Raw genomic sequence first — 16,040 nt, 5'->3', positions numbered from 1 at the left:
AGGCCTAAGAAGAAATGGCAACCTTTTCACGTTGGCCTAATATAGCGCCACCAGGAGGCCACAGTAGCCTACCTGACCTGGCGGAGACCTGTGCTCCGAGGAGCACTTTTTCTAGTTTTATATATGAGTTTCTTTTTTAATAATTTTGAAATCTTTTCTTCTGGGGGTCCCTGACAAAAAAAGCATTTTCAGATGGGGCATTAAAAGGTTTATGCAGTGCCGGCTGCAGACAGTAATAAGCAGGGGGGCATTAATTATTCTAGGGGGGGCACCTGCCTGTCCCTCACGCACGCGCGCGCAGCGCGCGTGCGTGAGGGACCCGTGCGCGCCGCGCGGTTATTGGATGGATATTTTACTTTTTTGGGGTGTTTTGTAACTCTATTTCGGTTAATTCGGTTCATTTACCTTGCCCCTATATGCACCAACAACAAATACAATTACAGCATTAGGCCTATAATGTCTTTAATGTAATGTCGGCATTGCATCTCCACAGGCACAGACTCCACAGCGGGAGAAAAAAAAGGCAGGCTATACTGCGCTGCGCTGCTTGAAAAAAATTAAAAAAATAAAAACATCTGGCCAATCTGAACTGGGGGGGCACAAAGTCTAATCTGGGGGGGCATTGCCCCCCAATGCCCCCCCATAGGGCCGACACTGGGTTTATGAAACACTGAGCTATGGCATGCACACATTTATCTACATCTATAAGTGCACAGAATCTGTGTATCAATCTGTCTGTGCCCTCATATCTCAACAGGGGTCGACACTAACGGTTGCCCGACTGCCCGTGGCAAGTAAATAAAACGTTCGGGCAAGTGGAGTTTGCTTTAAGGTCAAGTGTATTCCGTCTTCATTAGATATATTATTGGCTACCTTTAGCAGTTGCACAAATATTTTCAAAGTGACTGTCAACACTCAGTTATCGATTGGATTTAACATTAATTTGCGCACATTTTACCTATCATTTTATAATGGAAGATTTACTTTCGGGCAAGTGGGCAAGACCTTTGGGCAAGTAGAACATGACCTGTTCTTGCCTGACGGGCAAGTGCCTCTGAGACCTTAGCATCAACCCCTGCTCAAGAACCGTTGGACTGATCAACATAAAACTTAGCGTGTGTGTCCGCAAGGACCCGAGGGAGTGATGTACAAAGTTGGATCGGCAGTTGATCAGAAATATCTATAAATCCACAAATCTCTGCATCTGTGTCCCTTTTATGCCAAATGGAGATCTCTGTACCATGTCTGTCTGCCGGTGTCCCTTTTATCACTAGATCCATGGAGATAGACGAGCAGTGGTGATAACACTTTTACTTAGATAAAAGTATCACTACTGCAATGTAGAAATACTCTGTTACAAGTAAAAGTCCAGAATTCAAAATTTACTTGAGTAAAAGCACAAACGTATTGGTGTCAAAATATACTTAAGTACCGGTAGTAAAAGTACTCATGCACACTATCCCATGTCACGTTTCCAAATGTAAAAAAATCCTTTGAAAATAGATCTACAGGCACAAAACTCTTGGCTTTGAAACGCGTTGTGAGCTTGTAGATTGGCTATTTTCAAATAGCCATGGCTGAAGTGGTTGATGTATGTTTTACAAACTAGTAACTCAAATAATTGTACAGAGGGACACATACAGTGTCAAGTGATGTAACAAACACATTAATACAGTAATTTGTTTTAAACACAACATTTTAATTGAACACAAGTAGCAATAGAAGCCTTTAACTGAACATTCATCTTAAAATAATTATGTAGTGTGAAGAACAGGATAAACATCACAGGCAAGCAGGAAATCTCATGATAGTATCTTAACAATACTGTTGGAACACACAGCAAACAAAGTACAAAATACAAAGTAATGTTTGATGAATGGTACGCATTAATCATTTTTTTTGTAGACCTTATTAATCTCGCAGGGGAAATTCAAAACAATTCAAAACAAAACATATTCTGGACAGACTCTTCACTCCTTAGCAAAGCTTCAGTCATGTCATGTTGCAGACATGACTAGTAGGTCTGACTACATGCTCTCTCCTACGTCTACAACTGATCATACACAACGCCACAGCACTGGTCTTCAACCTCCCAAAAATGTTCACGGGTCCACCACTTTGTTAAATTACTCTGAAGCATTGTTAAAACAGGGGGTCGCACTTCTACTGCACAAATCAGTGCTTCTATATCCACTGTTATTTCAGACCCTCATCAGGGAAGATTTACCATAGAATTATATTATTATATACAACTGTAAGACTCAGTAGCTTTATTGCTGCTTTTAAAATACAATGAAAAGTATTTGGGACAGAGTAAAAATGACATCTTTAAAATCACAGATTCGTCAGGATTCTCAGGCTCGAAATGGCTGTAGTCCATATTTGCTGTCATTATTTGCTAATGAATTGGTGGATACTTTTTGGTGACCATTATTTATTATTATTAACAGTGAAAAGTGTCTTGTGTTTGTGTTCCACTATAGACTGAAACGGGACATCATGAGGTGTTGGGCTTCGTTTCTTGCATCAAAATATGAGGTATCGGTTTCGTCCTCTGGTTGGGGTATGAAGGGCATCGTCTGGTTCTGGAGGTTGTCCCAATCGAAGCCCTCAAACAGAGGGTGGCACTTCAGTTCTGGTGGATATCAAAACAGAACAGAAATTAAGAATGGCAGCACAAAATGTACATTCATTTTGCTATCTCATGCCTTTTCCTGGGCACTTTTCTGGTCTTTAAAAGTCACTGCAATATGCAAGACAAAGAACAAAAATAATACAATCAAGAACTAGAACAGAATTAATGAAAACAATACAAATAATAATGAATCATAATAAAAAATGGTCTCCTGTTACTTTAAACTACTGCATTCTTTAAATGATTTTAAATATCCCAGAGTCACTTATAGTCTTAAAATTATTAACAGCACATACTTATAGCCTATGTGGCAATTATTCATTTTTGGAACTAAGACATGTTCGGTGCTGATGAACAATAGATTTCAATCTAAATCATATACGAATGTGGTTCTTCTCACCCTTGAGACCAGCCCGTTTGGTCATGTCCATTGCCAGCAGCATATCAATGGTATTCCTGGAGTTTTCCGATAGTGCCTCCTCTCCCTCAGGCCAGGGGATATCTACAAGGGTTTGAGTTAGAGTTTAGAGTTTTATTTATTAGCACATAAAGAGTAAAAAAACAGAAGAAAAAAAAACACAAAAAAATATATATATAACCATATTGTGCAGAAATAGTTTAGAAGCTTAGAGGCTTATACCTTGAAAGCAATGGAAGTTTAAGAAACCCTCAAATCTTTGGCAAAAGTAATTTTCAGACAGGGCAAACAAAACCATGATAAAACATAACAAACAACTTATATCTTTAGAATAAAACCATTTTGATTAACCAGAGAGTAACCAGAGAGGGACTGTAGTTTATACAGCACAACTCTTTTTACCAGAGCAAAAGGTTTCAAAGACATTCTTAAGGTGGTACATACAGGACATTACAGGATTAGAGAAAAGTTGCACAAAGAAGGGACATACAAGGTATAGTATAACAACATGGCAAAAACAAAAGCCTCACCTCTTCTGAGGATATTCTGAAAGACCAGCTGTGGAGTCTCATCGTTGAACGGAGGCACACCGGTAAGGAACTCGAATAGACACACTCCCAGAGCCCACCAGTCCACCATGAAATCTACAGGCAATGAAGGGCAGGGTCACATCTGGCATCAATATTCACTCCATTTGATTAATTCCCATTAAGAGTGTGCATTAATACTACTGCAGTGGCAGAAGCAGGAACCAAGTTAGAAAGATTACACACCAGAAACATAGACCAGATTGATACAAGGATTATAGGGGTGTAACGTTAGTCAGACAATATGCTATGTTGCTGTTTGCATATCGATATAGTTGGATCATTGAAATTAAAATTGATGCATCGATACAGTTACTGTATCGTTCGTTACACAACTACATTTCTGGATCCATGGAAAATATATATATTGCGTTTAAACATCTAAGAGTAAAATGTAACACTAAATAATTGCAGCTAATCGTGCAGTATATAAAAGCTAAAACATAACGGTCCGTTGATGGAACATTAACACATTTTAGTACACAAACCTCCACAAAAGAACATGATTACTGCACAACTGATACAGGTATTCTTTTTTTCCCTTATTTGTAACTTTTAAAAGAGAAATATATACCGAAAATACACATATAAAGTTACCACAGAGTCCAAGGCTGATGTGGCATGCATGCTGCAAAGTGAAATTGCTCTACCAAATTTTTATATTGGTTTATGCATCTCAATATTTTAACTTCTCATTTTCATTCTGAACGTGATAAACCAATCCCAGAGTTACCACATACCACTGAATATATTACAGCTATATTACAACTACTACACATTTATCTTTTCTTTTTTTTTGTTCAGTACTTCTGACATTCATGGACACTTTTGTTACATGAACTGAAAGAAAATGCGTTCCCATTTCCTCCAATCAAGCTCAGTAAAGTTTCCACACCACCAACCCAATCAAAAGGGGGCAGAACTGCAGAAGCTGTGGGGGAAGGGGACATTTGTAAAGCCAAGCAGCCAATATTCCTCTGGCATATTAGCAAGGCTGTGTGAACAACATGCATGTAGAAACTTACCACACCGACCATTCCCTGAAACTCAAAGAGAATGTCTGTCACAAAGGTTCATTGTGGCAGCAATGTTCATGGGCCAACACTAACCACTTAAAGCCCTGTAGGCCATAGCAGTGGTGCCACAGATTGAAAGCCCAACTAAATAGCTTTGCCAAACATAAGCTAAGATGATAAGATGTTTATCGTTACTGTATGAAACGTACAACAACATTTTGTCTAGTGCAGCGGTTCCCAAACTTATTTAGCTGTGCACCCCTTATTACATCCTGACCTAGATGACGCACCCCCCCGGGGCGTCATCTAGGCAAACCAATTAGGTTGGTTTGCCTAGATGGCAGGTCTCGCACCCCCTGGTGGGCGCTCGCGCACCACAAGGGGTGCACGCACCACAGTTTGGGAACCCCTGGTCTAGTGCATCCACATAAACAAATAGCAGCATCAACAAAGAAAGAACTACTGATTATGCCATAAATTGTAGCCGAAATAGCCGTTCTACAAGCTTGTGTGGTGAGATTGCAGATCGGCTATTTCCGCCGGATGTTCAAATCAGAATAGGGTTCAAGTGGTTAAGAGCAAAAAAACATTAAAATAAAAAACAATATTACCAATTATTGCAGTACATGTTGTATTTTAATATGTCATGTTTTAATACCGTGAGGTTTCCCCAAGAGAAGCTCCGGGGCCAAGTAGTCAGGGGTTCCTAGAATGGGTGCACCTTCCAAGGGCAGGGCCCCCCTTCTGACACTCTTTGGGGTCCTGAAAGGAGTGTGGGAGGTCGTCATAGGCTGGGGTGTCTGTGGTAAGGGAAAAATAAACCACACATGTAAAGAGAGTTTTAATAGTCAACAACTGCATGATATTTACAGTCTTGATATACACACATAATTCTGTGCTTGCTTGTAATCTTTCTCAATTTAAACTGGTGTGTATCACTATCATGTGGATTTTCACATTTTCCTGCAAACTGTTAAAAGTTTCCTGGAAGAAAAATAACACCAAAAGTGTTTTAATGACACATTATGGCTATGACTTGTACCTGAAAGACAGTGCTGCTATTCATTTTAAGATTTCTTTGGCTATTTTAGAAAAATCGTGAAAATGTGTGCAAATCTTTGAATATAGCAAACATTTTCTACTCAAAAATATAACGTTTTTCAAAAATTGAAGGATTTAGAAAACATTTAGATTTACTTTGTCACTATATTTCCTTTTTTTAAGTAAAATTTTAGTTAAAAAAATGTTTGCTTGAAAAAAAAGTATATATTCAAAGATTTGAACAAATGTTCATCCTTTTTCAAAAGTAGCATATCTACAAGCTCACGGCACAGCACTCGGTGCCACGCTATGAGCTTGTATATCTGCTATTTCTGAATAGCGCAAAGAAATCTAAAATGACAGATGCGTTCCCGGCTTTAATGGGCTAATGCTCCATTATGCCTATGACCATGTACCTTGAAGACATTGCTGCTCGTGGAGCTGGGTCTTCTCTGGACCGGCGTGGTGACCTCTGGCAGACTGTGGCTGGAACAGGCGGCCATGGACATGTCCATGTGCTCCACGGACGCCAGGCTCAGGTGGGAGGTGTTATAGGTGAGGTTGGAGCGGTTGATGGAGCTGCAGTAGCTGCGGAACGCCACCACGTTCATCTTCGGCTTGAGGAACGAGGGCGACTCCGTGACGCTGCGGTTGCTGAGCTCTGGGATCCGCTGGCGGCCGCCGTTGCCGAGTTTTGGCGTTTCGATACTAGCGTAGGCGTTTGCTCGGGCGGCCAGTGATTTTTTGGTGAGGGGCGCACATTTGTTCTCCACCAGTTCCTCGAACGAAGTGGAACCCTGTTTGTCGTCGGGACTGTGGCTGAGCCTCCGCGAACCCGGGCTGTCGGCCGTGATGCACAGGTCGAGCACGGAGCCGTCGGACTCGTCGAGGCTCAGGCTCCTGCACACGTCGCGGCCCTCGCCGAACGGGAAGCTGGAGTTGGCCGTTTCTTGGGCGCTGTCGACAAAGACGTCTTCTTCCGCTGGCTCTTCGAGTTCGCAAAAGAGATTTTTGGCGATGGGACTGGAGTGCTTTAGTTTCTGCTTGTCGCGTAAACCGCTTTCCCGCTTAAAGTCATCGACGATGTCGACAACGGAGAACATGCCCGTCAGGCCAGTGTGGCGGTTGTTTGAATCATCATCATCCCCTGGGACCGGACAGGATCTCGTGTAGACCGCGTTGGATTTCTTGTTCTGGGTCTCCAACGGCTCCAGACTCCCCTCCATAACGGCAAAGGGCCTCTTGACGTATGAGGGCGGTGTAGTTTGGCTCCTGTCTGTCACAGGTGGGGAAACTTCATCTTGATTTATGTCGAATGGCTCCACTTGGTTGAAGGAAAATGTCTTCCCTGCGAGGGAGTCTGGATCGGACTTCTTAGACGGTTCCCGTGCAGTGGAATCCAGATGTTGTCTAGTGGCCGCGGCAGGGAGCTCCATGTTGTCCAGTGAGGTCAGGGCACCGTCCCGTCCACTCATGCTTGTCTCTGTTGTCACCGCCTCTCTCTTTGTGTCACATAACACTGACCGCGTGCTCAGTTTCCTTTCACACATTTGTTCATCATTCTCTTTCTAAGGAAACAAGCAAAACCTATTTGTTACCACAATATAACAGGTTTTCTTTATGACATTTAGAGCTGCAACAACTATCGATTACTTCCTTAGCAATTATTCTAACGATCACTTGTGCGATTAATTGAATAATAGATTATTACCCATATCAAAGATTGTCACAAAACTATCCTAATAGATTTTTCATAGTGGACTAATTTGATTAGTCTGCATAACAACGTAAGCCCATTATCAATGTTATAGAATCTATTAACCCATTTAGACCTGAGGCCGATTCTAAAAACACCTTCTAAATCCTAACAGTTTTCGGAAAAACGTATATTATATATCGTCTCTGTCGGGTGGAAACCTCAAATGTTCAAAACTGTTACTTTTCATGATTTAAATTCAAAAATAGCAGATCTACAAGCTGGAAACGTGGCACGTGTTGCGCTTTTCGAGCTTGTAGATCTGCTACTTTTGATGCTTTTGTGTGACGCGGTAGTATGATCAAGTAGGGCGTTAATTCATGAAAAAACACTAAAGGTTTAAATGGATATAAGAGGTTTCTGCCAGACAGTGACGATGTATAGTAACAAATATAATGACACAGATGCTTTCCTGGATTTAAAGGTATGACAGCATAGGCTTTCTAGGTCTAAATGGGTTAAATCGATTAGTATGATTAACTGTTGCCACCATAATGGCGTTAAATGCAAAAGGTAAAACAGATATGTTCTTGCAGTCTCAGACCTCGTCACACTCCCACAGTGGACTGATTCCACCATCAGAGTCGGTAGCAGAGGCCATGAGGCTGCTGGCTGCACTCAGTGTCTCCACCCGTCTTCTGGACTTCTGCAGCATGGGAGTCAGATTCTTGGTGAAAGTGCGTGGGTTTAACGCTCTATTGTTGTTGGGTCCTGGAAGAGCAAAAACAAAAAACAAGGCTAAAGTTAACACTTCCCTCTCACACCACTGAGCTTGCAGGGAATTTCCTGTAGCGCTACAACGGTCTATAAAAACATTTATCAGCCGAGTGTGTCCCGTTCCCTCTCTCTTGGTAAGCATGACAACTAACGCTCGTTGCTGTAATTACAATATTATTAACCCATTAAGACATGAGGCGATTCTTTAAAAAAAATCAAAATCATAACAGTTTTTGGAAAAAAATCAAAAAAGAATGTTTTCAAGATTTTTCAAAAATAGCAGATCTACAAGCTCATAGCGCGGCACTCGGTGCTGCGCTATGAGCTTGTATATCTGCTATTTTTTAATAGCCAAAGACATCTAAAGTGACACAGATGCGTTCCAGGTATCAATGGGTTAATAATAATAACGATAACAATTATAATATTTATTTATATAGTACATTTGCATACAGATTGCAGCTCAATGTACATAAAATAATAATAAATGTAAACCTAAAACTGGTCAAATATAAAAGCAAAAACTATCAGTACAGACAAATAGAAGGCAGAGCAGGCTAACTGAATGCAAGTTTAAATACAGTCTGTCTGTTTGTCCAGGGATAATCTCTCAAGAAATGCTGTTGTTAGTAGAAATAAACACTGAAGCACCCGGGAGGAAGTGGACTAAGAAAGGGGAGGAGCCAAACGGAGTTCTTTTTTTTTTTTTACTGAATGGGTTCCTAGATCGGTCCAGAGCTAATCTCGCAAACCACCAGACCGTTCAGTGGCAAATGTCTTTCTTTCTTTCCCATGGGATTTCCCCTAGAGGCAACAGACCAGGTCATCTTTTGCTAGGCGGTTAGCTAGCGGAACATTTTTGGGGTGGGGGGTTCTAGAGCCCGGGTGGGACCCCAGGTTGTGGGACTGGATAGAAACAGTCTCAGGACATGGAGCAGTAGAATCAAGTGGAAGCCATCATGGCACAGTGCCAATACATCATCATCCAGCTCTATGCCAGTGTCAGCAGTTGCAGGGGATTAGTGGTGCAATTATCAGGACCAGTTAATTGTCCTTTATCTTAAAGTAAAAGCACAGACATTCTTCCATCTTAACATCTGCATGTTCTGGTCCTGGTGGCAACAGTACCCGAAATCTGGCGGAGAGGTGATGCCTATCCACATTCATTCCACAATGTGCCCGTCAGTCGTAGGAAGTGTTGTTTGCGTAGAGCTCTGACGTTACATACCTAGTTTCCATGAGTAGCCAACGGGGGAGTAGGAGCGCTCTTTTGTCCTCAGGATAGGTGAACAGTAAGTGTTTCTCCTTTGCTGTGTTTTGCCACAGGACATGGGACTGCACGCGGCCGATGCACTGCAGTGGCGACCGCCTTCAGGTGCTTTTGAATTTGAATCCTGAAAAGTGAAAGTTTTGGACAATGCAGTATGAGGTTTCCACCCGACAGAGACGATATATATAATATATGTTACAGCAGGGGTCTTCAACAGGGGGTCCAGGTCCTCAGAGTTACTACAGGGGGTCCGCCAAATCTTTGTGTGATATGATTTTTTTTCTCCCTTAACCACTTGAACCCTAGCATCCCTTTTCTGAGGAGAACTTTAGCCAAAAATAGCAGATCTACAAGCTCACAACAGCGTTGTGAGCTTGTAGATCGGCTATTTTTGGCAAAGTGGTATAGGTGGAAAAAAGAGCAGACCTAGTAAACAACCAAAAAAAGTCATCTGAAACACAATTTTATACAATATAGAGGGTGTCCCTGCTTCATCTCTCGCTCAGCTAGGGGGACCTTGGCCTGAAAACGCTGAAGACCCCTGTGTTACAGTATGATTGGAAAACCAGTCAGGCTGAAAAAGGAGCACTCGTTTTCTTCTAGTTCACCTACCGCGCTCCCCCGCGGGCCGCGGCGGGGCGGTCCCCCCCCGTCCAAAAAATAAATGACGTCTCGGACGTACCGAGACTAGAGAGACTTAGCAACGCTCGGCACGGCGAGGTTTGACTGGTTTTCCAATCATACTGTGAGACATATGTATACATACACTAGGGCTGTCAACTTTACTCAGAAATTATATTCGAATATTGGTCTTAAACATTGGCAGATATTCAAATATAATTATTATAAAAATATATATATAAAAAAACAGAAATAATACAAAAAACAGTGTATCGAGTGCTCGGATCCAATAAAACATATATTTTGTTTGTTTTTATAACTTCATACATAGTTTTTTGTATTGTCCCTGTCAAATAAACATACAAAATAATAATAATAATAATAATAATAATAATAATAATGTAATATTCAAATATTAATTTTCATATTCGAATATACATATTTCCCCATATTCGAGGAATATTCGAATATTAGCACCAGCCCTAATATGTATACATACACACACACACACACACACACACACACACGCACACACACACACACACACCAAGGAAATTGCATAATTGCAACGCCATATACATCACTCACTAATCCCAGGGAGCTGATCAAGGACAGGACTTGACCAGGAGTACGGAAGTAATCCTGTTTAGGCTTTGCCAGTGAGGGGGTCGTCAGGATATCCGTCAGATTCAGCTCTAACAACAAAAACACAACATGATAAATGATTATATATTATACAACTGGTTGGGATGGTATCGAATTATGCCTTGTGACTGAAAAGGTGCTACAATGATTTGTTTTCATACCTCTGTCAAGCTTTACTTTGGAAAGGCCAAAGTCTGTTAACTTGATGTGTCCATTATTGGACACAAGCAGGTTGTCTGGCTTCAAGTCCCTAAAGAGTAAGGATTCAGAAGAAAATATGTGTTACACAGAGACGAAAATAACAAATGTCAAAATGTACACATATTTTGCTCAGACCTACCGGTGGATAATGCCATGACGGTGTAGATAGTCTAAAGCCAGTGCAACCTCTGAAATATATTTCACAGCCATATCCTGGTCAAAGTATCCATAGATGTGAAGGAGCGATTTGACATCTCCACCGATGAGGTATTCCATTATCTGTGAGCAATATTATGAAATATGAATAATGGGAGCTTGGTGCATGCATAGTATACCGGATTTAATGCTGCGAGGAGAAGATTTGTGCTTCAACTTAAATGTGAAATGTCACATTACCAGGAAAATGTTGGTTGCGGTCTGAAGCGAGTAGAACAGATGCACCACAAAGGGGCTTTTGATCAGCGCCAGTGCGTCCCTCTCTGCCTTCATTTGCCCGATCATGTTTTTGTCAACAATGTCGGCTTTCCTCATGACCTAAAAAAAAGCAATGTAAAGAAAATAAGACATTTCAAGTTTCACAAATGTTTCAAAATATATGAATAATGTTAAGACATAAGATTCCGTACATTGACAAACTTTATAGAGATGCTGATTTCCTTTTCCTGCAGCACTTGGCACCACGCCTACAGTAGGGCTGGTAAATTAATATTTGAATTTTGAATATTCCTCGAATATGGGGGAAATATGTATATTCGAATATGAAAATTAATATTCGAATTTAAAACAATAAAAAAACATATTTTTTTTCATGTTTATTTGACAGGAACAACAGAAAAAAAAATGTATTGTCCCTGTCAAATAAACATTAAAAAAAAAGTATATTTTTTAAAATATTTAAAAAAATAATAACAATAATATTCGAATATATTCGAATATCTGCCAATTTCTAAGACCAATATTCGAATATCATTTCTGAGGAAAGTTACCAGCCCTAGCCTACAGTGCCAAAACTACTTGTAACTGGTGTACTGACAATGGTATTACTGTGCTTTTAGATTGTGTCAAAGGTCATGTCTCACCTAGACACAGGATCTGACACGAATCTTGACCTGAAGGTTAGCCGCAAGCAAACCTTGACAGCCCACTCAATTCAAACAGAAAAATCCTATCATTTACAATCAGATCTGACTTTTCTGTTTGGATGTATGGGCTGTCAAGGGTTGGTATTGAAACTCTAGATTCCAGATAACAAAAATAAAATCGAAGAGTTGCTTGCGGCTAGGGGTGATTGTATTTTGTCTCCCTGCTCTTCTATTGAGACATTCAGGTCGTATCAAAGGTCCTCCTGTCTCACTTAGACACAGGATCTGACACGAATGTTGACCTGAAAGTCAAGATTAAATGTATCCCCTGAACAAGCAGGCAGGAAACCAGGTTCAAATCCGGGGTAGAACTTAGAAGAGAAGTGTTTTTTTAAACTGTTCCTCATTTTGCTGGGGGACCTCACCCCGTCAAGGACGACCGCTGGGGGTCCCCGGACCACACTTTGACAACCACTGCTTTAATTGTGCTAAATACCCCCCCCCCCCCCCCCCGTACCTCACCTTGGCTGCATATAACCGTGCGTTGCACTTCTTCCTGACGATGTAGACTTTCCCGAAAGCTCCTCTACTGATGGGCTTCAGGAAGGAGAAGTCCTCTATCGTGGGAGCCTGGGGGACCGTGAAGCGCTGACCGTTCTCTGGACCAGGGGGAACCTCCTTTACGACGACAGCGTCCATCATCGTTTAAAAAAAGGTTCAAGCACTAGTAAACAGGTTATGCTTTTATTACTAACTACCCGTCAAATAGATTCAAAAACATGTCGCTAAAAGAGGAGGAGGAGGAGGAGGAGGACGACGACACAGAGAACAGACTGAGGAGGTTTGTGTTTGTTTTGAAAATTTGAAATCCGCTCCCTCGGTTCTGGGGTCCTTTAGCTGCATACGTCATTTCCAGTGTTGCCAGATTCTGTTAGGGAAATAAGCAACCCAGCAGCCCCCAACATCGGCTATTTGAAAATAGCAGATCTACAAGCTCACGACGCACTTCTTTAGAAACAAGCCCAAATAAGCAACTACACTTTATAAACAAGCCTTAATAAACAACTACACTTTAAAAACAAGCCCAAATAAGCAATTATACTTTATAAACAAGACCAAATAAACAACTGCACTTTAGAAACAAGCCTTAATAAACAACTACACTTTAAAAACAAGCCCAAATAAGCAATTACACTTTATAAACAAGACCAAATAAACAACTACACTTTAGAAACAAGACCAAAAAAACACAAGCCAGACGTCGCTTATAATAAGCGGACATGGCAACACTAGTTATTACATACATACGTAAGAGAAATCGCCTGTAAATAAAATGTTTGAACATAAAATCTATTTACATTGAAAATTACTTGAAATCTGCATTTTTCATCATGAGCGGGGCTTGGTGTATAATACATAATTACATATTAAATCAAGAGTAATGGTTCGTACTTTGCAATATTTTTTATTTTCAATCGGGCAGCAAGAAGGGAAACCTATTAGTGTTTCCATGGGATTTATTTACTGAAATAATAAAGAACTGTGCATGAAATAAATATATCCAATATTTTTTATGATTGATATAGTTTAATCGCATTTGGATAAATTCACCTAAAACTATACATACACTATACATTATAATTAAATATCTATCAAAAAATATTGATGCAAGTCTTGCAACTTTATTTTATTGATTTTGTATTGACAAAATATAAAAATTACAAATTGCAAAAATAACATGACAAACAGCCGTTACAATACTAGAAAAATATAAAACTTAAAAATGTTAAAATGGGAAAAACTAAAAAAAAAATAAAAAAAATGTTATATGATGCAACTTTGACCCGGTAGTTGAAATTGAAATGACGTCATTTTGTAGTCCTGTTGACCTTTCCCACGGACTCCATTTTGCCTTCATGTTGGTCGCATAGACTGCTGTCTTAAATAAGTTGTGAGACAACCAGAGGAAAACAAAACAAGGACACGGAGCTCTGAGAGGACATTATCCTGACTCTGAGGGTCTAATTAACACTAACTAACCCTCAACGTTCATAGTTATCTCTCCTATCTGTGGAATAATAATGTTTTCATCAATAACGTTCCAACCACAGCAGGTAAGAAATAATGTGACGGGATGTAGGGTTGCCAGATATGCTTATTATAATTTCCCCGCAAGATTTTATTTGAAAATAGCCGATCTACAAGCTCACAACGCGTCGCATGTTGTGAGCTTGTAGATCTACTATTTACAAATAGCTGATGTATTGTGTTAAAGTTGGCCCATAGTCGCTTCTTTTGGGCTGGTTTTCCTAGACCTGGTTGCTTGTTTCTCTCAGGGAATCTGGCAGCACTGGATCCAAGACGGTCATCTGTCCATGATGACCGTCATGGATCAACTTCAACCTGGTGTTTGCACTTTCTCCCCTTTTGGTCCGTACATCTACATAAACGTTCAGATTTCTAATATAAAGTGCTTACCTCATGGCCACGGATGTTATGGTTATATACGGGCCCGTCAGCAGTACCCGTATCTTTAGTATTGTTCAATAATAAACATTTTAATCCGATTGGTGGCCATTTTCTCCAATGCTTTCAACCAGGCGACCCTATCGGTTGGGAGGTGTATTGCACTCATCTGGTACATCATAACTCTATGAGAAACTGGCCACCGATCGGATTAAAATGCTTTTTATTGAACAATACTGAAGATACGGGTACTTCTGAGGGCCCGTACATGATTGTGACATCCGTGGCCATGGGGTAAACACTTAATATTTGAAATCTGAACGTTTTATGTAGATGTAGGGACCAAAAAGAGAGAAAGTTCAAACACCAGGTTAAAAGTTCATCCATGACTGACAGTCATGGATCAGGGCTAGTAGATGCTAACTAACATGTTTTTCAGTGTTTAAAACGTTATTAAAGCTCCTCTCGTTGTTGTTACCCCCGTAAAGTCTCAACTATAGTTTCGTTTTGGTGATAATAATGTCAAAATTAATATGTGTAACTTAAAAACTTGTATCAAATATGTATCAAATATTGTTTATTAGTAAAGGAAGCTAACCGGCCGGTATACAGGCCAGGCCTACGTCACTGTAACTGCCTACAAGTACAGCTGTTTAACGATGACATTGTGCCTTTATATTATAATATCCCTTTACATACAGTAAATGTAAAGTATGTATATCTTAGTTACACAAATGGTAACACTATCAAGGCTGGTTATAAATAGAGTGCATTATATCAGTGTCATAGAGTTCAAGTTACATAAGGAAGGACACACTGGTTGTTTGAGAGTTAATGCAGAGAAACATTGGATAACACTAGTGTCATGTCCACCGGCCCCATGACATAATTGATCTATACCATTGGTTCTCAAAGTGGGGTCCGGGGACCCCCAGGGGTCCTTGAGGGAGTTCCAGGGGGTCTAGCTAAATGATAGATAGTTAGTAACCAAATTGACCCTTATGGGTCTGTAACTCAGAGAGTGTAAAAATGGAACCAAATGGACCCTAACAGGTCCATTTGGTTCCATTTGTACACTCTCAGAGTTATTAATTAATTATTTAACATAGATTTGACTATATAAATTGGGATCCCAGAGATAGAAATGCCATTTAAATGGGGGTCCGTAGCCCTAATGCATGTCAAACTGGGGGTCCTTGAAATTAAAATGGTTTAAAATCACTGCTAGAGCCATAAAATCTTCTCTTATGGGGGTCCTTGGCATATCTTTTCAAATTTGGGGTCCGCGGGCTAATAAGTGTCAATTTGGGGGTCCTTGACGTGAAAAAGTTCGAGAACCACTGCCTTATACTGCCTGACTTTAAACCTCATTCAGATGTCAAGTATAAAATAGATGCATGAGTGAGTGTTTCAGTGAGTGTCCCCTCCCCCTTTTTCCTGAAAAAAACTACAAAAGATGGGAGCTCAGCTTGTTTATAAATCATTTTACCCACGTTTTTTTTTTACACCTGTAAACCTATAATGTGAAAAATAGTTTTGAAGTCATCAACATTTTGTCAGTTTATATTAAAGGTAGGGTAAGTGA

General features: G+C 40.3%; 2 protein-coding genes and 1 long non-coding RNA gene across 5 annotated transcripts in view; 1 reads left to right on the top strand and 2 right to left on the bottom strand.

Moving 5' to 3' along the window:
- LOC311038482 overlaps nt 1-16,040 on the bottom strand; it is a 389,296-nt gene that overhangs the window by 126,312 nt on the left and 246,944 nt on the right. The window lies entirely within an intron of this gene.
- mastl (microtubule associated serine/threonine kinase-like) lies at nt 1,698-12,801 on the bottom strand. Of its 2 annotated transcripts, XM_084048550.1 has the most exons (13): nt 12,512-12,801; nt 11,304-11,441; nt 11,047-11,186; nt 10,868-10,956; nt 10,650-10,756; nt 9,399-9,564; nt 7,998-8,164; nt 6,114-7,265; nt 5,315-5,456; nt 4,666-4,680; nt 3,584-3,697; nt 3,036-3,137; nt 1,698-2,635 (listed from the first exon to the last, which is right to left on the bottom strand). In XM_084048550.1, exons 1-13 carry the CDS (start codon nt 12,689-12,691, stop codon nt 2,478-2,480), a joined length of 2,670 nt encoding a protein of 889 aa, XP_083904676.1. In that variant the 5' UTR covers nt 12,692-12,801; the 3' UTR covers nt 1,698-2,477. The 2 variants fall into 2 exon arrangements, with proteins under 2 accessions (XP_083904676.1, XP_083904677.1); XM_084048551.1 differs by lacking the exon at nt 4,666-4,680.
- LOC311038474 (ATP-dependent zinc metalloprotease YME1L1-like) overlaps nt 13,913-16,040 on the top strand; it is a 30,045-nt gene continuing 27,917 nt past the window's right edge. For both annotated transcript variants that reach the window (XM_084048021.1, XM_084048020.1), the window contains exon 1: nt 13,913-14,103. In XM_084048021.1, coding sequence (XP_083904147.1) covers nt 14,071-14,103 — 33 coding nt within the window. In that variant the 5' untranslated portion in view covers nt 13,913-14,070. The remainder of the gene's footprint in view (nt 14,104-16,040) is intronic.

Source organism: Gymnoscopelus microlampas (assembly GCF_963454915.1).
Source record: "Gymnoscopelus microlampas genome assembly, chromosome: 22".
Taxonomy (NCBI): domain Eukaryota; kingdom Metazoa; phylum Chordata; class Actinopteri; order Myctophiformes; family Myctophidae; genus Gymnoscopelus; species Gymnoscopelus microlampas.
The sequence above is the reverse complement of the archived record's forward strand: the minus strand, read 5'-3'. Positions and strand labels throughout refer to the sequence as shown.

Bases quoted from the DNA above. Each gene is read 5' to 3' on its own strand.
- mastl (XM_084048550.1), bottom strand. From the start codon at position 12,691: ATGATGGACGCTGTCGTCGTAAAGGAGGTTCCCCCTGGTCCAGAGAAC. The intron at 10,957-11,046 runs GTAGGTCTGAGC...CTTACTCTTTAG, and splicing joins CGTCATGGCATTATCCACCG to GGACTTGAAGCCAGACAACC. The intron at 8,165-9,398 runs GTATGTAACGTC...TTGCTCTTCCAG, and splicing joins TGGCTACTCATGGAAACTAG to GACCCAACAACAATAGAGCG.